General features: G+C 41.0%; 1 protein-coding gene across 10 annotated transcripts in view; it reads left to right on the top strand.

Moving 5' to 3' along the window:
* Positions 1–23,122, top strand: part of LOC118388829 (plasma membrane calcium-transporting ATPase 1-like) — a 146,915-nt gene that overhangs the window by 39,787 nt on the left and 84,006 nt on the right. For all 10 annotated transcript variants that reach the window (XM_052527160.1, XM_052527166.1, XM_052527163.1 and 7 more), the window contains one exon: positions 2,962–3,489. In XM_052527160.1, coding sequence (XP_052383120.1) covers positions 3,294–3,489 — 196 coding nt within the window. In that variant the 5' untranslated portion in view covers positions 2,962–3,293. The remainder of the gene's footprint in view (positions 1–2,961; positions 3,490–23,122) is intronic.

A 23,122-nucleotide genomic window follows, 5' to 3' on the forward strand; every position in this document is an offset into this window, starting at 1 on the left:
TGTGATACAGTGAAATAATCTGAAAACAATTGTTGGAAAAATTCGATGTCCTAACTGACTTTCCAAAACTATAGTTTCCTAACAAGGATTTTGTGGAGTGGTTGAAAAACAAGTTTTTTTTTTTTTTTTAATGACTCCAACCTAAGTGTGTGGAAACTTCCATTGAGGAGCAGTACATGGCCATGGTGGTTGTTTTGTCTAACTGCTTCAGTGAAAGGCCTGAGGTTAAATCAGTGAGGTGCTCTTTGTTTTATATTTCTATCAAATTCCAGGGAAGATGTCAGAGTATAAAGAAGAGCATATTAACCCAATCTAGGTTCATGCCTTCCTGCAGGTTCTCACAAGCAAACCACCTCACACCACTTTCCCATATATAAAATAACCGCTCCTAGGCTAATTATAGTGTGTGTGTGTGTGTGTGTGTGTGTGTGTGTGTCAGGGTTTTTGTTAGGAAAATTTGCCAAGTGACTGGGATTATTTACATTTATCTGACATTTTGAGAAAATGACCCGGTCATCCATATGTATTGGGGTGCGTAACCCATTAGGGCGTCCACCCAAGCAGCCAGCACCATCAATAAACGAGCGATGTTGGCCAAATGAGCCACATTTACGTGTCCTTAAGAACAACCTTAATTACACATTTCTAAAACACTATTCCTTGTGTTTTCGGTGCGTAGCCTATGCAAAACTTTCTTGTCCATTTGCATTATTGGTTTTTACTTTCCTAAAACAATAATTATTCAGCTGATTTGAGCACTAAACACACCAGGGTGTTGCATGCATATGCCTATAGGCTTAGGCATTCACTGTACGATATTAATATTTTAAAAATATATATAAATGAAGATAAAGGTTAGACCTAGAGCTGGTAGAATGCTGCACTGACATGCCTTTCAGATGGGCTACTGCGTCTGCTATGATATAGGCGTGCACAAGGAGACTAATTCGTTAATTTTCTATCATAATTAATGATGAGCATTATATTGTTAATTTATAGGATTCACTCTGGCAGGCCTAAAACATTCTTCCTCACCTCAAGTTCAACTTTCAGAGTCAGTTGGTGCGCACTGCCACACAACACCACACCTTCACAAAAGTTTCTAAACTTTTATTTGGGTAATTTCAAAAGTAAGTCAAGCCATTGTTTATAGGCAAAATAAGAGCAGGATATTATATTTTGTCAAACACAATATTACATTTGGAACTTAATTTGGCCAAAGAAAATGGCCCAACAGAATGAAATAAAACACTTGTGAACTGGTTTAAACATTCACAAATGTTTTGAACAGGCTATATTGCAGCAATTACCAACAAAGTCTAGTGCTTACCGTATCCAACAAATGACAGCAATAGGCAGGTCTCCTTGACCTGTCGTAAACTAAATATGGAGCACACAATTAAAAAGGCAGATCGTATTGAGAAAACCGAATGAAACAAAACACTTTTTTTGCATATTAAACAACTGGTTTAGATGAATAAATAGACTAATAATAATAATACAATAAATTATTATAAATCACTATCGGCATACTTTCCCCCCTAACTTTCATTTTGCTCCAATGAAAATGGCCTCCATCTTCGCAATCAACAGTAACTTTAGGCCAAGGCTCGTCTCTCGCTCTCCCTCCTCAGCATCAGGTGCATATAAATAAGGCAATCGGGGTGTGTATGAGAGATCATTTTTATCGGCCAAAAGTCGGCTGTTGCCGGCTAACGGAAACCCTGGTGTGGATGTGCGTGTGCATGAGTGTATTTCTGACCTGTGAGACAGAGAATGGAAATCCGGAGAGTAACACTCCAGCACATCAGTTCTTATCACATAAGCACACATCAAAGGCAGACCTCCATTTGGGGTGTTTAGTATGTCATGGAGAACCCAGAGGATTGGGACACACACACACACACACACACACACAAACACTGGCTCAGAGGAGTGGTCCAGAGTGTTATCTCACATTAGCATAATGTCCTCTTCCTTCCAGTCAGTTTCAACACAGCGCTGCATTAAAGACTGCTGTATTAGACTTTGTATTGTATGGGAGATAGTAACAATCTATTATAGCTCCTCTACAGCTACACACCACTGATAACTACTCTATAGCACTGGTGTCATAGAACCAGGTCACTATGGTGATTCCCATGGCGTCTTTATCCTCTGCCTCCATATAGGGGAATTAGGATTCTATGTGAAAAGCAGTCGTTTTGGGACAAGCAGTTGGATCTACTGCGAGACGGCTAATCTTATACAAACAAAGGGTCTGTGTGTGTCAAGTGAGTCGGATTATCCTAAATATGTTTCTCACTGTCTGGCCTGTCCTTAGGAATTGTTCAACCTCGATGCAAAGCATTGGCTGTCTTTCCCATTCAGAGAATCACATGCTCTCTGCTTTTGAGAATCTCTTTAGCGTTTTGGCATTTTCTTCTCTGATCTCAGTTCCTCCACTTTTCTTGCAATTCTGTACATTTTGCAGTGTCGAATGTGTATGCGTGTAGTATTTGTGTGACCCAAAAAAATGACAATGGGCAACAACAAAAACTTGATATAAAAAAAACGTTAGCTGACATGGGCTGGTTGATCTGGACACTTTCTGAGTAGTTATACATCGCTCTCTAAGGTCTGCAATAACTAACGCGAAGAGGAACTGACGATGCCGTACCCAATTTTGTAAATGCACCTTGCGCGTTCTGCAATTGTAACTTTCAAGAGTACGTTTCAAACCGGGCTGAGTTCCTTAAATTACAAATGACCCCCCTCGCCCGCCCGCCCCACAGTTTGGGGAACCACTGCCATACTGTTCCTACAATAATTTAAGGGTTTGCTTTTTTCCTGGTTATGTGGTGGTGATCTTGTAGTATTTGCTAGAAATCCTCAATAGCAAGCTATTCCTGTGGTTTATATTCATTTAGACTTTTTCAATGTTTTAAAACCTTTTTTTTTTCTTGTCTCTTTCTCTTGCAGTTTTGTGGAACAGAAGAAGTGGCCAACGGAACATGACTCCACTGTTTCCTTGGTAGATAATATGCACGTCCGGGTCCAGACGCTCGTCCACTGATGTTCATCTCCCACACCTGGCAGAGAGACCACCACTCAATACTACTACAATACCCACATTTCCTGTCTGCACAAAGTAAGGACTTAGGTGTTGAAGCCCTTAGGTGACTTGGACTTCCTTGTTGTACTATTGAACTATTTCCGCACTACGAGCCAGTTCTTAGTTTACAACTGTCACGCACAGTGATCTTAGAGAGACAGTAGGCGAGTAAAGAGAAAAACAATCCAACAACGACAAAATGGCCAACAACACGGCGGACCACCCTCCCGGGAACTCTGTTGCCGATGGCAACCAGGAGGGGGACTTTGGCATCACGGTGATGGACCTCCGAGAGCTGATGGAGCTGAGGAGTGGAGAGGCCGTCACCAAGATAGCCAACTCCTACGGAGACGTGCAGGGGGTCTGCCGCAGGCTCAAGACATCGCCCATCGAGGGTAAGGGACATTACACACACACTCACACATTACTGTATCACCCCATTAGCCCTACTGAATGTTATAATGACGTCATCATATATCTGATCCTTATTCATAGGTTGCACCTCTGTCACTCGGTCGCATCATGCCATTGTTGGTAATGTCATGCCATTGTTATGAACATCTACTCACCACAGTAGTGGTGCCCTAAAGTGATGATAAGCGCCCAGTCATTCTGGACAGAGGCTAAATATGGTTTCGTCTAAATTACACAATAGTGCCTGAAAATACGACGACATTGAGAAAGTAGTCAAATGTATAGTTGGAAACAACTTTGCCAGCATTATCATGTCGTCAAATGTACTTTAGACAGATGGCAATGTTGTCATTAGCTAGCAAAGTTCGTCAACAATTGCTAGCAATGCCTCAAGTTAGCTAGCTAAAATCAGGTGACCTTGTAGAAAGAATACATTGTAGAAAGAATGTCCTCTTAAATGACAATGACCCCAAAAAAATTCACTCAAACATTCAAAACAATATTGTGAGGAAACAGGTAACCCATGAATAGGGCCCATGGCCAGAGTTAGGCTGCTGGTTGAGTCCCAGGGCTAAACTGCTCTGACATGACTGATTTTAAAATCCGTTTGAGCAGCAGAGAGTGAAGGGTTAATTATGGAGGTTAAGTGATGCTGTGTGTAGGACATTTGTATCGTTGCTGTTTCCTACCCAAAGTTTTGAAAATACAGGCTGAAGTACATAATATATGTATAATATAGGTCCAGTATGGACTGTGCAAGTTCAATGACCTGCTAATGCTAACCATTTAACCCAATACAGTATCTATTTCACTGTACAGCCACTCCCCAGTCCCCAGCAAGCCTTTAGCTAGTGAAGTATTCCTTTAACTGCTCCCTCCTGCACATGCTATCCATTAGCGCAGGTGTGGCTATGGGCGTACTGCTAATGAGTTCAACACCGTTTGCTAACCAGGCCTTCAAACCATCCCCGGGCTGGTTTTAGAAACAAGGAGATAATCTTTCGCCACCAACAACTTGCACTCTGATTTATCAGCGGAACATTTACGCACGTGCACACACGTACATACACGATTGGAATCACTCAGAGTAGATTAATCACATGATATCTGACAGCTGATCAACTATGGGTTGAGAGTAGAAAATGGCCACCGCTACTTTCTCGCTCTCTCTCGCTCTCTCTCTCGCGCCCCTCCTTGGTTCTGCGGTTCATTCCAGGGTTGGAATTAGTTCCACACTGTAGCCCTAATGACTTCATAGATCATTGCTCTATTCCATTTAGTAATCAAGGGACAGCTGTAGCGCTGTTCTCTGCACAATAAATGACTATTTTTAATGAAGGAAACATAATTATGTTTTCAGTGGACTGACTGGTGGATGGAGGGGGGGAGGCACTCAAACACATAACGAAAGGCTGGTTAATTTCAGTAGAAAACAAGATGGGTTTTCTTCTGATTGTTTTGTAAGCAAATGGGCATCAGAAGCCTGACATCTCATATCACTGTTGTCATAATGCCGCTATTTAGTGCGCGGATTCACTTTCTTCCTTTCACAAGACAAGAAGGGGCCGCTCGGCTCAAATGACCTGTCTAGGATTCGGTTTGCCTTGCCGATACAGTTCTACTTCAGTCCCTTGGCTGTGTGAGTAAGTGTTCTATCCACCGGGGGGGCTTCTCTGACAATGACGTCACTCTCATCTCGCCACAGCCCAGTGCATGTAACAAATGTATATCTTTATCCGTCTGTACCGCTTCCGTACACAGTACTGTAGCTAGCAGAACACTTCCTTATTTGATATGGCTGGCTAGTTATCTACCAACTACAATGTTTTTTAAAATCCCAAATGCCACCCTATTCCCTATATACTGTAGTACGCCACATTTGACCAGGACCTATATGGCTCTGGTCAAAAGCATTGCACTGTATAGGGGATAGGGTGCCATTTGGGAACATGTGAATACTGATGCAGTAGCACTAAGTGCATCACCTGATCCAGGATAAATGTGGTTGTTCATTTCCTAGAGATGGATCCAGTCGTTTTATCTCTATGGTTCATTACTCTGTGGTGCATCAGTGGAGGCGGGAGAGGAGAGAAAGATGAGCATTAAACTCCACCTTAACAACACTTTACCACCTCCATTAACACTCACCTGAACTACTACACAGATAGGAGAGGCACTTTTCCCTTTTCTCCACCCACTACACACACACACACACACACACACGCCCGTACACACACAGACACACACGTGCCCGTACACACACAGACACATGCATGCCTGCATACACAAACAAAAGTGCATACAAACGCACACACACACTCTTGGACACACTCAGCATTGCCATAAGTACAGTTTCATGGGATTTGCTCTTCTCTGCTATGTTGTGTTCAGTGTAGTGTTGTTTGCTCCAGAGACACTACTGTTTTTTTGAAAACACAATGCAATGCTTCTGCTCCTGCTGATTTTGCTGTCCAACCTAGGTTTGAGACTGGATCTGCTCAAGTTATCCAACCAGGGTATCGAGCACGGGGGGACCAGGGTATCGAACACGGGTGTCCAGGGTATGGAGCACGGGGGACTCCATAACAATTTACGTAGGCAAGGCTTACACAGAATTAGAACATGACACATCACTATTTTAGGCAAAGGGGAGAAACTTACAGTCCAGCAAGGTAAAGAAACAACTAGACATTATTACTTAGGATATACGCCTAGTTAGATGTGTGTAAACACGCCCTAGCTCTCTTGTGGAGGCGGTTAGAATGGCGTGGCATGTAGGCATATATGACACGGGCAGAGCAGTGATTCATCGCTGTGCCTGCAGCTAATGGCCCAGCCTCATTGGCCCAGGATTTCCCTGTTCGGTGGGTGGGGTTGTATGACACATCAGCTCAGTTATGCTGCTAGCGCCATGGCAGGAAAGGCGCAGGATTACAGTATTACACGAGACTGCCTTTAAGAGTGATGAAGACTAGAATGGGGTCACCCCTGTATTTTTGAGTGTACTTGTGAGATTCACTTAGAATATATTATGGCGATTAGACCAGGCTTAGTTTGACGTTCTTGGTCTCTGATGTTATAAATAAATGAGCTTATTTCCAAAGTGCTATATCCACCAATTTTTCACGTGTGTTTTTTCACCAGAAATGATTGCTTATGATTACCTTAGTGTTTGTCCAAAATATTACTGTACTTAGATGTTTTATTCATAGATTCTAGATGTGAATTAAAAGGTAGTTTTTTTTGTTGTTGCAAAAACCTATATATCCATTGTTAAGCTGTAATGGAATGTTCGTATCCTGTATATTTCATTGTGATACAGTATGTGGTTGTCTCACCTAGCTATCTTAAGATGAATGCACTTAGTGTAAGTCACTCTGGATAATAGCATCTGCTAAATCACTAAAATGTCTAATGTAAATGTTTTCCATACAGATCTCATATTGAGGGGAAGCATGTTTTAGCCACCTTCCAGAGATGTGAAACATCTACAGTGCATTCGGAAAGTATTCAGACCCCTTGACTTTTTCCACATTATTCTAAAATTGATTCAATCGTTTCTTCCCTCATCAATCTACACACAATACCCCATAATGACAAAGCAAAAACAGGTTTTTAGAAATCTTTGTGTGTGTAAATGTCATTATTTTATATATATATATATATATATATATATCTTTATATTTATAATTATATATATATATATATATAACACACACACACACACACACACACACACACACACACAGTTGAAGTCGGAAGTTTACATACACTTAGGTTGTAGTCATTAACTCTTTTTCAACCACTCCACAAATTTCTCGTTAACAAACTATAGTTTTGGCAAGTCGTTTAGGACATCTACTTAGTGCATGACACAAGTAATTTTTCCAACAATTGTTTACAGACAGATTATTTAATTTATAATTCACTTTATCACAATTCCAGTGGGTCAGAAGTTTATGTATACTAAGTTGACTATGCCTTTAAACAGAAGCTTCTGATAGGCTAATTGACATCATTTGAGTCAATTAGAGGTGTACCTGTGGATGTATTTCAAGGTCTACCTTCAAACTCAGTGCCTCTTTGCTTGACATCAGGGGAAAATCAATAGAAATCAGCCAACCTCAGAAAAATAATTGTAGATCTCCACAAGTCTAGTTCTTCCTTGGGAGCAATTTCCAAACGCCTGAAGGTACCACGTTCATCTGTAAAAACAATAGTACGCAAGTATAAACACCATGGGACCACGCAGCCATAATACAGCTCAGAAAGGAGACTAATTCTGTCTCCTAGAGATGAACGTACTTTGGTGCGAAAAGTGCAAATCAATCCCAGAACAACGGTAAAGGACCTTGTGAAGATGTTGGAGGAAACAGGTACAAAATGATCTATATCCACAGTAAAACGAGTCCAATATCGACATAACCTGAAAGGCCGCTCAGCAAGGAAGATGCCACTACTTTTTGGAGAAATGTCTTCTGGTCTGATGAAACAAAATAAATGTTTGGCCATAAAGACCAATGTTATGTTTGGAGGAAAAAGGGGGAGGCTTGCAAGCTGAAGAACACCATCCCAGCCATGAAGCACAGGGGTGGCAGCATCATGTTGTGTGTTGCTGCAGGACGGACTGGTGCATTTCACAAAATAGATGGCATCATGAGGCTGGAGAATTACGTGGATATATTGAAGCAACATCTCAAGACATCAATCAGGAAGTTAAAGCTTGGTGGCGAATGGGTCTTCCAAACGGACAATGACCCCAAGCATACTTCCAAAGTTGTGGCAAAATGGCTTAAGGACAACAAAGTCAAGGTATTGGAGTGGCCATCACAAAGCCCTGACTTCAATCCTATAGAAAATCTGTGGGCAGAACTGAAAAAGCGTGTGCGAGCAAGGAGGCCTTACAAACCTGACTCAGTTACACCAGCTCTGTCAGGAGGAATGGGCCAAAATTCACCCAACTTATTGTTGGAAGCTTGGGGAAGGCTGCCCGAAACGTTTGACCCAAGTTAAACAATTTAAAGGCAATGCTCCCAAATACTAATTGAGTGTGTGTTAACTTCTGACCTGACCCACTGCTAATGTGATGAAAGAAATAAAAAATGGAAATAAATCTCTCACTACTATTATTCTGACATTTCACATTAATATAAAGTGGTGATCCTAACTGACCTAAAACAGGGAATTTTTACTAGGATTAAATGTCAGGATTTGTGAAACTGAGTTTAAATATATTTGGCTAATGTGAATGTAAACTTCCGACTTCAAATGTGTATATATAGCTTGGCACACCTGTATTTGGGGAGTTTCTCCCATTCTTCTCTGCAGATCCTCTGAAGCTCTGTCAGGTTGGATGTGGAGCATGGCTGCACAGCTATTTCAGGTCTCTCCAGGTTCAAGTCCGGGCTCTGGCTGGACCACTCAAGGACAATCGGAGACTTGTCCCAAAGCCACTCCTGTGTTGTCTTGGCTGTGAGCTTAGGGTCATTGTCCTGTAGGAAGGTGAACCTTCGCTCCAATCTGAGGTCCTGAGTGTTCTGAAGGTTTTCATCAAGGATCTCTCTGTACTTTGCTCCGTTCATCTTTCCCTCGATCCTGACTAGTCTCCTAGTCCCTGCTGCTGAAAAACATCCCCACGCATGATGCTGCCACCATGCTTCACCGTACGGATAGTGCCAGGTTTCCTCCAGATGTGACGCTTGCCATTCAGGCCAAAGAGTTCAATCTTGTTTCTCATGGTCTGAGAGTCTTATGTGCCTTTTGGGATACTCCAAGTGTGATGTCATGTGCCTTTTACTGAATGGTAGAGTGGCTTCTGTCTGGTCACTATACGATAAAGGCATGATTGTTGGAGTGCTGCAGAAATGGTTGTCCTTCTGGGAGGTTCTACCATCACAGAGAAACTCTGGAGCTCTGTCAGAGTGACCATCGGAGTCTTGGTTACTTCCCTGACCAAGGCCCTTCTCCGCCTATTGCTCAGTTTGGCCGGGCGGCCAGCTCTAGGAACAGTCAGTAGTTCCAAACTTCTTCCATTTTAGAATGATTGAAGCCACTGTGTTTGTAGAGACCTTCAATGCTGCAGACAATTTTGGGTGCCCTTCCCCAGATCTGTGCCTCAACACAATCCTATCTCGGAGCTCTACGGACAATTATTTCGACCTCATGGCTAGGTTTTTGCTCTGACATGCACTGTCAACTGTGGGACCTTTTTATATAGATGTGTGTACCTTTCCAAATCATGTCCAATCAATTGAATTTACCACAGGTCCAATCAAGTTGTGGAAACATATCAAATATGATCAATTGATGCACAAGACCAACATTTCGAGTCTCTTATCAAAGAGTCTGAATACTCAAGTAAATTATCTTTAATTACATTTTCACAAATTTCTAAAAAGCTGTTATTGGTTTGTCATTATGGGCTATTGTGTGTAGATTGAGGATTTTTTTTCTTTGTTTAATCAATATCATAATAAGGCTGTAACGTAACAAAATGTGTAAATAGTTAAGGGGTCTGAATACTTTCTGAATGCTCTGCAAATTTACTTCCCTTCTAATGTATCAAGATGGTGGCAGGGCAGTTCTGTTGATCGTATTGTTTGCAATACTGTTATAGGCTGCGAGAGTTGTCATTGAACAACACTGAACGCAACAAAGTAATCCAAGTGTTAAAATCGCAAGGAAACCACATAGTGACGTCTGCTGTCTCTACACGAAGAGACCGTGACGGGGTGGTTCCTTCCCTGAAAGCTGTGAGGACATAGCTGTGCTGTGACTGACTGACTGTCTAGATGCGCTGGGCTGACTAGCCTTGGATACTCTTCGACAGTCAGATTCTTCACCTGTGTTCTGCCAATCTACCGGTGTCCTCTCCTGCCTTGCTGTGCTGGGTGGTGGAAGCCGGAGGTCAGTATCTACCCTGTGACAGAACATCTAGATGCGCTGGGTTTGCTAGCCCAGGATACGCCCGCCAGGTAGACTCGTCACCGGTGATTTGCTGTTCTACAGGTCCCGCTGCTGCCTCGCTAGGGCACACACTTGGTTTCTGTCTTAACTAGACCTGTAGGCTACAGCTGAACATTTTTAGGGCACTTAAGGTTTTAATAGCTGCATATCTGGGTTATAGCTGCCTGTCTCTGCTTTTGATAACTCTCCTTACCCCAGAAAAGCTACCAAACCCTACTTTGACTGACAGTACAGCAGGTTTTATCTTTCAGAGAGGTCCGACTGTGTTACCATTTGATTCCTACTGTGACATGCTTTTTAAAGTTTCTTATCGACAAGATTTGGTCTGGTTTAAAACGGTTTGTTGTATCAGATTACTTTAGTTTGTATTATTTTAAAGCTGCAATATGTAACCTTTTGGGTGACTCATTCACATAGAAATGGGAGTTATAGATCTGTCATTCTCATTGAAAGCAAGTGTAGGAAGTGGTAGATGTTTTATGTCTTATTTCTATGCTTCCCGTTTAGTTTTTGTCTTTGTACTTTCTGTTTTGTACACCAGCTTCAAACAGCTGAAAATACAATATTTTGGGTTATGGAGAATTTCTTTCACAATGGTTTAGCTGGAACAATCATTTTCTACACTATACTTGCTTGATTTGTCACAAACTGAAATAAGTCGAACTATTAGTATTTTAGCAACCAGGATATGGTGGAGCGATTTCTGCATCGTGCATCTTTTAAGTGTTCTAAGTGTAGAGGGATTTGAGGAAGCAGCAAATCAAGGTGTTTTATTACAGGCTTGGCTGGTTATAATGGTTAAGCGACGGAGTATATTAAAGACATTCATGTGGTTATTGAACTAAAGGTCTTTATCTAAACCAACATTTTTAGCATCGGAAATGCTGTGAAGTTAGACTTAATAGGATGTTATATTCCTCCATCTGCAAAAGTAGAATCCCTGGATTCTCTGGCTGAACTACTGCGGGGTTGGGGAAAACATTAAAATGGTGCTCATGGGCGATTTTAAACTAAGACTGGGACTCTCCAAACTCTTGAGGCTATAAGAGGACTGAATCTTACTCAACTGATAAATGCAGTCACAAGACCCAACCCAAAATACATCTCCAAGTCCACACTTACTGTTGTTATTCTAACTAACAATCTGCATAAGTACCAGGCTGTTAATATTTTCCATAGCTAATGATTTAAGTGATCAATGTAAAGTTGCTTGCATTAGACACTAAAATCCCTAAAGTGCCCCCTCGGTTCATAGTCAAACATCATTTTAAGCAATTCTGTGAGCAGGCTTTCCTGTACAAATTTTCCGCCTGCAACTGGGATAGGATTGCGTACATTACTGACATCGAAGAATGTTTCTCCTATTTTCATTCCATGTTTTCTACAATCTGTGATCAACACGCCCCTCTTAAAAAGTACAGGGAATTATCTGATTTGATCCATAAATGAAATACACAATGGGCCAAAGCCAGAAAGGGCAACTCCCAGGCTGAATGGCAATTATTCAGGGCACTGAGAAATAAGTGCACTTTGTTAATAGGGAAATGCAAATGTAGCTTCTATCACGAATCTATCAAGGCAACCCTCAGTAACCTGACGAAATTAATGAAAACCATTAAGTCCATAAATGCAAACACAAACTCCTCTGGTCTTCCGCTGAAGTTGACCTCAAATTCAATGGACATGACTGAATAAACTGATTGACATGTTTAATGAGCAATTTTCTAAGGCTGAGCATTTATTTAATTTAATGAACTCCATCCTAACATCTCGAATGAGGCTGTGCATGAAACTGTCGCAAGCTGACCTACGGTTCATCTATTTCATTTGACCGAGATTGCGCTTTCAGAAGTTGTAAAGGCACTCAAATCTTTTGATATTAAGATAGTGGTCAGCCCGGACTAATTGAACTTTAAAAAAATGTATTTAAAAAAACTGGTGCAGAGATCATTACTGACCCTCTCACACACAAATTCAATATTTCATTGGCAAGTAATATGATTCCAAAAGTCTGGAAAGCAGCCTACATCATCCCTTACATAAGGGTGGAGATCCGTCACGGTTGGATAGCTATCGTCCCATATCTAAACTGTCTGCACTGGAAAAGGTTTTGTAAAACCCGGTGAACTCCAAGTTGAAAGAGAGCAGGTAGATGCTTTTGTCATAATTTGGTTTGGCATCCCCTTTCTTGTAATGCTAATAATGCTTCTTGAATTGAGAAGTTAGGAGGGAATGAGGGGGAGAGAGATGGGTGTTTTATTCTCGTTGCAGTGTAAATATATCTGGTCTCTAGGCTACTCTAAATTCATGTGGAATGGACAGACCACATGATGGACAATCTGGGCATTATCGCTCCACTGCAGACTGTCACTGAGGCAGACATGCAGCCATCTTGGTTTGGTTGGAAAAACAAAAAACGTATTCTTCTACTGACACCCGTAGGGTGGTTTTGTTCAGAAAAAAAAGACCAATTCAGAAGTAGGCTAATGTTCCAACGTCGTTAGTGAATTAAAGCATTGTTATCTCTTTCAAGGTCATAGTCTGGGGAAATACAGTGTAGCATAGTACAAACCAGTGTGTGCCCTGTGATAGCTTTGATTTGATTGGTTGGACTGGGCTCTATGACTACCAGCTTTGTTGCTGGGTCAACCAGCAGATATGCATTGTAGTGGACAATGCAGATGTCATTATGTCATAGATGCTTTTAGAAATGAGTGATGTGAGAAATTGTGCATCTCCACTCTTACTGGGAACTATGGGTGCGTGACAAGGATAGTCACTGCAATTTCACTTGTTCTCACATACATGAAAACACATACAGTACACACACAACCTAGGGATGGATGTCTGTTGAAGGTGCACCAGAAGTTAAAAGACATGCAGGCCTCTTCCCTGCCAACCAACTAGTATACTCTACCTCTTGTCTCTCCCTCTTTCTCCCTCATTCCCCTTTAGCTCCTCTCCCTCTTCCCCTATATCTTCTCATTCACGCTCTGACTCCTCATCATCCCTAAACCTCTCTCTCCATATCTAGCTCTTTTCACCCTATATCTCCCCTCTCTCTCTTCATCCCCCATCTCCCACTCTCCTCCCTTACCTCTGCCTGTGGGCTGCGTTCTTGTCCCTGCCGTTCAACAGTTTGAGGTAGTGGTAAGCTTGAAAAATGTTGTTTGTTAAAAATATAAATGTTTAAATCCTTTGCCCCCAAAGGATATGTAAAGTTCAGTGAGTCGTGACTACACCCCTCAACGTACACCCTCGCCATAAGGTGCTAGCTTTTAATTGTTACACCACGCCGTCCCCCTTGATGTGAGCTTTTTAATTAGCCACACATTTGCATCATTCTCAACCAATAAGAGCAGACCAGTTACTATGTTCTCTATTGGGACATTGTACACACTCAGTCTGAAGTAAAAGTACAGGTTACTATGCTCTACACAGGGACATTACTTTTGTGTGTGTGTGTGTATACAGTACCAGTCAAGTTTGAACACACCTACTAATTTCTCTTTATTTTACAATGTTCTACATTGTAGAATAATAGAGAAGACATCACAACTATGAAATAACACACATGTAATCAAAAAAAGTGTTAAACAAGCTTCTTCAAAGTAGCCACCCCTTTGCCTTGATGACAGCTTCTCTCAAACAGCTTCATGAGGTAGTCACCTGGACTGCCTTGTTAAAAGTTCATTTGTGGAATTTCTTTCCTTCTGATTGCATTTGAGCCAAAGTACTGGTGGTATACAGAAGATGGACCTAATTAATAAAACATCAAGTCCATATTATGGCATGAACAGCTCAAAAAAGCAAAAAGAAACAACTGTCCATCAATTTTAGACATGGTCAGTCAATGTGGAACATTTCAAGAACTTTGAAAGTTTCTTCAAGTGCAGTTGCAAAAACCATCAAGAGCTATGATGAAACTGGCTCTCATGAGGACTGCCACAGGAAAGGAAGAGCCAGATTTACCTCTGCTGCAGAGCATAAGTTCATTAGAGTTACCAGCTTCAGAAATTGCAGCCCAAATAAATGCTTCAAAGAGTTCAAGTAACAGACACCTCTCAACATCAACTGTTCAGACGAGACTGCTTGAATCAGGCCAGACAAGACTACTAAAGGACACCAATAAGAAGAAGAGACTTGTTTCGGCCAAGAAAAATGAGCAATGGACATTAGACCGGTGGAAATCCAAATTTGAGATTTTTGCAGAGTAGGTGAATGGATGATCTCTGCACGTGTGTTTCCCACCGTGACGCATGGAGGAGGAGGTGTGATGGTGTGGGGGTGATTTGCTGGTGACACTGTCTGTGATTGATTTATTTCCAATTAAAGCCACACCTAACCAGTATGACTACCACAGCATTCTGCAGCGATATGCCATCCCATCTTGTTTGCGCTTTGTGGGACTATAATTTGTTTTTCAACAGGACAATGACCCAACACACCTCCAGGATGTTTAAGGACTAATTGAACAAGGAGAGGGATGGAGTGCTGAATTAGATGACCTGACCTCCACAATCACCCAAACTCAACCCAATTGAGATGGTTTGGGATGAGTTGGACCGCAGAGTGAAGGAAAAGCAGCCGACCAGTGCTCAGCATATGTGGGAACTCCTTCAAGACTGTTGGAAAAGCATTCCAGGTGAAGCTGGTTGAGAGAATGCCAAGAGTGTGCAAACCTGTCATCAAGGCAAAGGGTGGCTACTTTGAAGAATATATATATATATATTGATTGATAGTTTAACACTTTTACTACTTGATTCCATATGTGTTCATTCATAGTTTTGATGTCTTAACTATTATTCTACAATGCAGAAAAATAGTAAAATAAAGAAAAACCCTTTAATGAGTAGGTGTGTCCAAACTTTTGACGGGTACTGTATGTAACAAACAAACAAATGTGTGGATATTTCTTCAAATTGGTGAATTCAGCTATTTCATCCACACCCGTTGCTGACAGGTGTATTAAAATAGAGCACACAGCCATGTATTCTCCATAGACAGCCATTGGCAGTAGAATGGCCTTACTGAAGAGCTCGTCATAGGATGCCACCTTTCCTACAAGTCAGTTCGTCAAAGTTGTAGGCCACTAAATCTCACAGAACAGGACCACCGAGTGCTGAAGCACATAGCCCGTAAAAGTAATCTGTCCTCGGTTGCAACACTCACTACTGAGTTCCAAACGGTATCTGGAAGCATCGTCATCATAATAACAGTTTGTTGGGAGCTTCATGAAATGGGTTTCCATGGCAAAGCAGCAGCACACAAGCCTAAGATCACTAAGCACAATGCTAAATGTTGGCTGGAGTGCTGCAGAGTCTGCCGCCATTGGACTCTGGAGCAGTGGAAATGCGTTTTCTGTAGTGATTAATCACGCTTCACCATCTGGCAGTCCGAAGGACGAATCTCGGTTTGGCGGATGCCAGGAGAACGCTGCCTTCCCCATTGCATAGTGCCAACTGTAAAGTTTGATGGAGGATGAATAATGGTGTGGGGGTGTTTTTCATGGTTTTGGCTAGGCCCCTTAGTTCCAGTGAAGAGATCTTGTCAGTACAGCATACAATGACATTCTAGACGATTCTGTTCTTCCCCAAACTGTTGCCTCAAAGTTGGAAGGACCTTTCCTATTTCAGCATGACAGTGCTACTGTGCATAAAGCAAGGTCTATACATAAATGGTTTGTCAATATCGGTGATGAAGAACTTTGACTGGCCTGCACAGAGCCCTGACTTCAACCCCCATCGAACACCTTTTTGGATAACCTTTTTGGATGATTTGGAACGGCGACTGCACGCCAGGCCTAATCTCCAAACATTACCCAACCTCAATAATGCTCTTGTGGCTGAATAGAAGCAAGTCCCCACAGCAATGTTCCAACATCTGGGGGAAAGCCTTCCCAGAAGAGTGGAGGTTGTTATTTATTTAACTAGGCAAGTCGGCTAAGAACAAATTTTTACTTTACAATGACAGCCAAACCCTCCCCTAACCCGGACAACGCTTGGCCAATTATGTGCCGCCCTATGGGACTCCCGATCACGGCCAGTTGTGATACAGCCTGGGATAGAACAAGGGTCTGTAGTGACACCTCTTGCACTGAGATGCAGTGCCTTAGACCACTGCACCACTGTTATAGCAGCATGTTAATGCCCCTGATTTTGTCTCGATTCAGTCTTGTGTAGCTAAATTTGTAATAGTGTTTATTTACATTGTATAAAAGTAGAGACTCGTCTATCAAAATCGTCTATCATGCACTGCAGTTGAGGAACAATGAGAAGGTAATTCTGCTTTGAAAGTTGATAAACTTGTATTCCCACTTTTGAGAAAATGGCCCTTGAATGTTTTGGTACACCTACTCGAGAGCTCTTCGTCTACACCGTTCAGCGTTGTTCACATCCTCTTAAGCCCCACCCATCTCTTTAAGGATTCACATGTGGTAAACACACGCTATATCAAATAAAATATCTAAATGTATTTGTCACATGCACAATGTAGAGAAGGTGTAAATGGTACGTTGAAGTGGTTACTCGCATATAATATAAATATTTCATCCTTATTAGATGATGCTTAACTGACACACTTGTCTAAATTAATGGGTCATGTGAAAGAAATGCTATAAACACCCCCCAGCCACATCTAGATAGGTGGATGGGTCACTATTGTCTAGACACGTGTTCATGAAATACAATAGATGGCCATAATCTCCCCTAGACACACCTGGCTAATTTCATGGGTCATGTAATAATCCGGTCGAAGTGCAGTCATGGAGATCGCTAACATTAGTCTCTAACTAGTATGCAAATAGTTTTCTGATTTCAAATAATATTACCACACAGATCATAAACGTAACATTTGCTAGCTAACTAACAGGACGCTTTAACTTGCAATAAAAATGACTTTCTGGCTAAATTTGAAACATATATATTTCTGAAAATGGAGCTAGACTCTTATCCATGTACATGGATGAACGCATCACGGCAGACTGGAACCATTTAACTTCTTGCGTCGAGCAATCCCGTATCCGGGAGTGTAATCATAGCCTCAAGCTCATTAGCATAACGCAACGTTAACTATTCATGAAAATCGCAAATGAAATGAAATTAATATATTGGTTCACAAGCTTAGCCTTTTGTTAACAACACTCATCTCAGATTTTCAAAGTATGCTTTTCAACCATAGCTACACAAGCATTTGTGTAAGAGTATTGATAGCTAGCATAGCATTAAGCCTAGCATTCAGCAGGCAACATTTTCACAAAAACAAGAAAGCATTCAAATAAAATAATTTACCTTTGAAGAACTTCGGATGTTTTCAATGAGGAGACTCAGTTAGATAGCAAATGTTCATTTTTTTCCAAAATATTATGTGTAGGAGAAATCGCTCCGTTTTGTTCATCACGTTTGGCTAAGAAAAAAAACTGAAAATTCAGTCAAAATTCAGTCAATACAACGCCAAACTTTTTTCCAAATTAACTCCATAATATCGACAAACATGGCAAACGTTGTTTAGAATCAATCCTCAAGGTGTTTTTCACATCTATTCGATTAGAAGTCATTCGTGGCAGTTGGGTTTCTCCTCTGAAACAAATGGAAAAATGAACGCAGCTGGAGATTACGCAATAATTGCAACGGAGGACACCAAGCGAGCACCTAGTAAATGTAGTCTCTTATGATCAATCTTCCAATGATATGCCTACAAATACGTCACAATGCTGCAGACACCTTGTGGAAACGACAGAAAGTGTAGGCTCATTCCTTGCGCATTCACAGCCATATAGGGAGACATTGGAACACAGCGCCTTCAAAATCTGGGGCATTTCCTGTTTGAAATTTCATCTTGGTTTCGCCTGTAGCATCAGTTCTGTGGCACTCACAGATAATATTTTTGCAGTTTTCTTTCCAAAGCTGTCAATTATATGCATAGTCAAGCATCTTTTCATGACAAAATATCTTGTTTAAAACGGGAATGTTTTTTTATCCAAAAAATTAAAAGAGCGCCCCCTATATCGAAGAAGTTAACTCTGCTTTGTTTGCAGCTACAACTTGTTTGTGTCCAGTCACTCTGGTTCACACTGACCGTGGTGTGTGCAGAAAGTAACCCATCTCTTTTTCTAACTGCTAATTTCAGTGCATCAATGTTGAGTAAAGTAGCAAAACGTTTGTAGTGGCTAATGTTTTATTTTTCAAAAACTGCGCAGTAGAACGGACTGTCAACACATACTGAACAGCTCACGTTATGGAGCATGCTACATGCCAGACGAATCCAAACTCATCTCTTGGCATGTCCAGCCCATCCATTATCTCGACCAATCATGGCTAGCGGGAAGTTTCCGTGGCTAAACGAACGAGGCTCGTAATTTAACCATTTTATTTGTGTTCATGGGTGGAATATGAGTTATGTTATTAAGGCACATGAAAGTTTACATGTTCCAAAAAACGCATTTTGATAAAACATTTGTTTACGTTCAAATGCTGCTCCTGTGAAGTAGTGACGTGCTACATATGCCTAGTTTCCTGAAACGAGTCATACATACATACATACATACATACATACATACATACATACATACATACATACATACAGACATTATTCAGACCGCTTGACTCATTACACTTTTTGTTACATTACTGCTTTGTTCTAAAATGGATGAAATTGATGAGAGAAAAAAAACTATCTACACACAGTACCCCATAATGACAAAGGTTTTCAGACATGTTTGCAAATGTACAACATTTACATAAGTATCAGACCCTTTACTCTGTACTTTGTTGAAGAACCTTTTGGCAGCGATTACAGCCTCAAGTCTTCTTGGGTATGACGCTACAAGCTTGGCACACCTGTGTTTGTGGTTTACAAAATATACTTTCTGAATGTACTGTATATGCCATTTAGCAAATGCTTTTATCTAAAGTGACATACATTCAGGCGTGCATACGATTTCACATAGGTGTCCACCGTGGGAATCAAACTCTTGATCCTGAAGTTTCAATGCTCTAACAACTGAGCCCCATAGGACCACATGCATACATATTCATTCTAAAGTTATTCCGCTACCCAAGAATGGTAAAGTGGCCTTTACTGGATCTAACAGCAGACTTATCAGCTTTCTGCCAGGTCTTAGCAAACTGTTGGAAATAATTGTGTTTGACCAAATACAATGTTATTTCTTTGTAAACAAATTAACAACAGACTTTCAGTATGCTTTTAGAGATTGGCACCCAACATGTACTGGACTGATACAAATGACTGGTGATTGGTTGAAAGAAATTGATAATTATAAGATTGTGGGAGTAATACTGTTAGATTTCAGTCAGCCTTTGATATTCTTGACCAAAACCTGTTGTTGAGAACGTATGTGTTATGGCTTTTCAACTCATTCCATATTTTGAATTCAGAGCGATCTATCTAATATATCTGAGGGGTTTCTTTAATTGAAGCTTCTCTGATGTCAAACGTAAAGTGTGGTGTACAACAGGGCAGCTCTCTAGGCCCTCTTTTCTATTTTTATCAATGGCCTGCCACTGGCATTAAACAAAGCATGTGCGTCCATGTATGCTGATGATTCAACCATATATGCATCAGCAATAGCAGTCAATTAAGTCACTGAAACACAGTGACAGTCTGTTTTGGAATGGATGGCCAGAGCATTGGTACAAATCATTCCCTAAGTTCTAGACCTCAGTTGAATCTGGAAATGAATGGTGTAACTGTTGAACAAGTTGATGAGACAATTACTTGGTCTTACCTTAGATTGTAAACTGTCATGGTCAAAACATATAGATTCAATAGTTGTGAAGATGGGGAGGGGTCTGTCTGTTATAAAGTGATGCTCTGATTTTTTTTGACACCATACTCCCAAGTCCTGCAGGCTCTAGTTTTATTGTATCTTGATTATTGTCCAGTCATTTGATCAAGTGCTGCAAAGAAATACCTAGTTAAGCTGCAGCTGACCCAGAACAGAGCAGCACGTCTTGCTCTTAATTGCAATCAGAGGGCTAATATTAATACTATGCATGCCAGTCTCAATTTGCTACGAGTTGAGGAAAGCCTGACTGCATCACTTGTTTTTATAAGAAGAACATGCCACCATGGGTCTTTTCAAAGTCCCCAGGTCCATATCAAATTCAAGGAAATGTACACATTATACACAGAGGCATCAGTGCATGGAACTCCCATCTTATATAGCGCAAGTGAACAGCAAATGTGGTTTCAAAAAACAAATAAAGCAACACTTCATGGCACAACTCCTATCCCTCATGTGACCCTCTTGCTGTGTTTATGTACTGACATGTATGTTTAAAGTATTTTTGTCTGTAATGTCTTTTTAGTTATGTCGGACCCCAGTAAGACTAGCTGTCACCATTGGCGTCGGCTAATGGGGATCCTCAGCAATCAAATCTAGAGTATAGCCAGGTATGCTCTCTACTCGGACAGTGCATATATAGACTGCTGATCTGGAGCCACTGTGATTTACTGTAAGCCCAGGCTTCCCTCGTTACTGTGCTTTCATGTTAACAAGCTTTTTTCAATGGTTGTTGACAAGTGATCAAGATGACGGTGGAGATGGTGTGTGAAGGCGTGGAGCGTGTGATGTGTGATTGTGTGATGCATATGTTCATGCATCTTTCAGAGCAGGCGGGGATTCTCAGGGGAAGGGGAACAAATGTAGTTATCAAGCTGTCTGGAGATGAATGAAGCACATTCACAGTGTGGTAATTAGGATACAAGATTGAGTAAAAGAGGAATATTATGGGGAGAGAGAATACAATATATAAGGGGAGTAGGAGAGAAAGTGTGGGAGACAGAGATAAAATGACAGTGCAAAGAAGTGAGAAATTGAGAGGTAGGATGGCGGATTGAGAAGAGGGAGAGAGTGGGACACAGGGTTTGAGAGGGGGGTGAGGGGGAGAGGCAGAGGGAGAGGGCAACTTGGCCTCCCTCCATGAGAGCTTGTGCCCTGCTGCTGCCCATGTGTTCAGGAACCACAAGACGTATGTGGTGTCAGAGCAGATTTTTAAATAGTTTATTACTGAAAACAACAGACTAAACAAATGTTGGTGAAGGGATCCCTGGAATAAATGTGGGGGGTCTAATACAATACCATTTAATCTATCATTTATTTTCTTAACCCTGGGCCTGGGAGACTCACAGGGATAAATGTGCCAATAATATTTACAGTTCACAAAAAAAAAAATGTTTTTATTTTTTTATAAAATGTAATGCCAACTTAATATTTATTGTACCCCCCCAAAAAAAAAAAAAATGTTTTTATTTTTTTTAATAAATGCACTGTAATGCATTATCTTGTGTGTTCTGATTTATAAATTTGTCCCCAGACTCAAAAGATTTGAGAACCCCTGTCTAAGAGAGAACGAAACGTGCATAATGGGAAGGGGCCTCCTCCAGATAATGGGTGTGTCCTGTTTGAGGTGGACTGTATCTGATTCTGATGTATTTTTATTCAGATTTTCTGTCTCTCTCACTCACTCTCTCTCTGTCGCTCACAGACGCACACTCTTTATCGCTCTGTATAAACAGTAGAGCCTTTTCTTATATTTTATTACGTGTGTAATTATCAAAATGGCTTCACCGATGGTTTCCATTCCTGCTATTTCACCCGCTAACCCTTTATACCCATGAGAATTGGCTTATATGGATAGGGCTAAATTAAAATGTTTCTTACACAAGAAATATGAAAATCATATGCATAACCATGGTAGCAATTGAAAGGGAACAGTTTGGAATTCATGGTAAAATGATTACTCTCAAAGTGGAGACCCAACCGTTCACCTGACAAGACTGAATCCAAACATTTCACTGTTGATTTGAGGTGCATTTTTACATTTGCTGTATTTTTCGTCGTATCTGTTGAGAACGATCTCTGAAAATACTACATTCAGTAACATGATAAGAATATTCCTGGAAAATGTGGGGTAGGTGCAACATAAGACAAAACGATGACACGGGTTTTAGTGAGAGGGCTAACTGGTGTCTACGTGGCGTGTACAGTTCCTAAGTAATTTCAATGCACTTTTTATGATTCAAAGAAGAGTCTTCAACTATAAGGTGTGTTTTTTTTTTTTTTAGCTCTCCTCGTTGTGAGGAAGCAGAGCAAAGCACACTTCTAGTTGTTTTGTTTGGAACACAACCCTGCATCACCGCCATCACACAATTACGGTTGTTGTTTATGCAATCCAAAACATACCATTTTTTAAATAGCAATCAGGGTCAGGTGAGCACCTGAAAGCTTGTTCTATTGCCAACATGACTAGCTAAGTTATCAAATTTGACATTGCAGTCATTCACAATGCAATTCAGGGAAACTGATCATCATTATGGTGCCCATAGAAAGAGTCATGAGTGCTTTCGGGTACTTGTGCCGCAGTGAATTTTCATCACAAAAGACAAACAACTTCATTATCTTCAGAAAAACCCAGGGTATGACGCCATGTCATCTTGTGAATGTACATTAAAGATTAGTGGCCATAAAGGTTTACACTGTATATTACATGTGTTTTATGATATGGAAATGTGACGTGCACACACGGATGTTTGGCTTGCTTGTATGACATCAGTGGTATTTATTATAATCCTCCATGTTTAATCTTTCAAATTACATAGTGCTCTTCATTTACAGCATTTCCCTCA

The sequence above is a fragment of the Oncorhynchus keta genome, chromosome 10 (assembly GCF_023373465.1).
Source record: "Oncorhynchus keta strain PuntledgeMale-10-30-2019 chromosome 10, Oket_V2, whole genome shotgun sequence".
In the NCBI taxonomy this organism is placed as follows: Eukaryota; Metazoa; Chordata; class Actinopteri; order Salmoniformes; family Salmonidae; genus Oncorhynchus; species Oncorhynchus keta.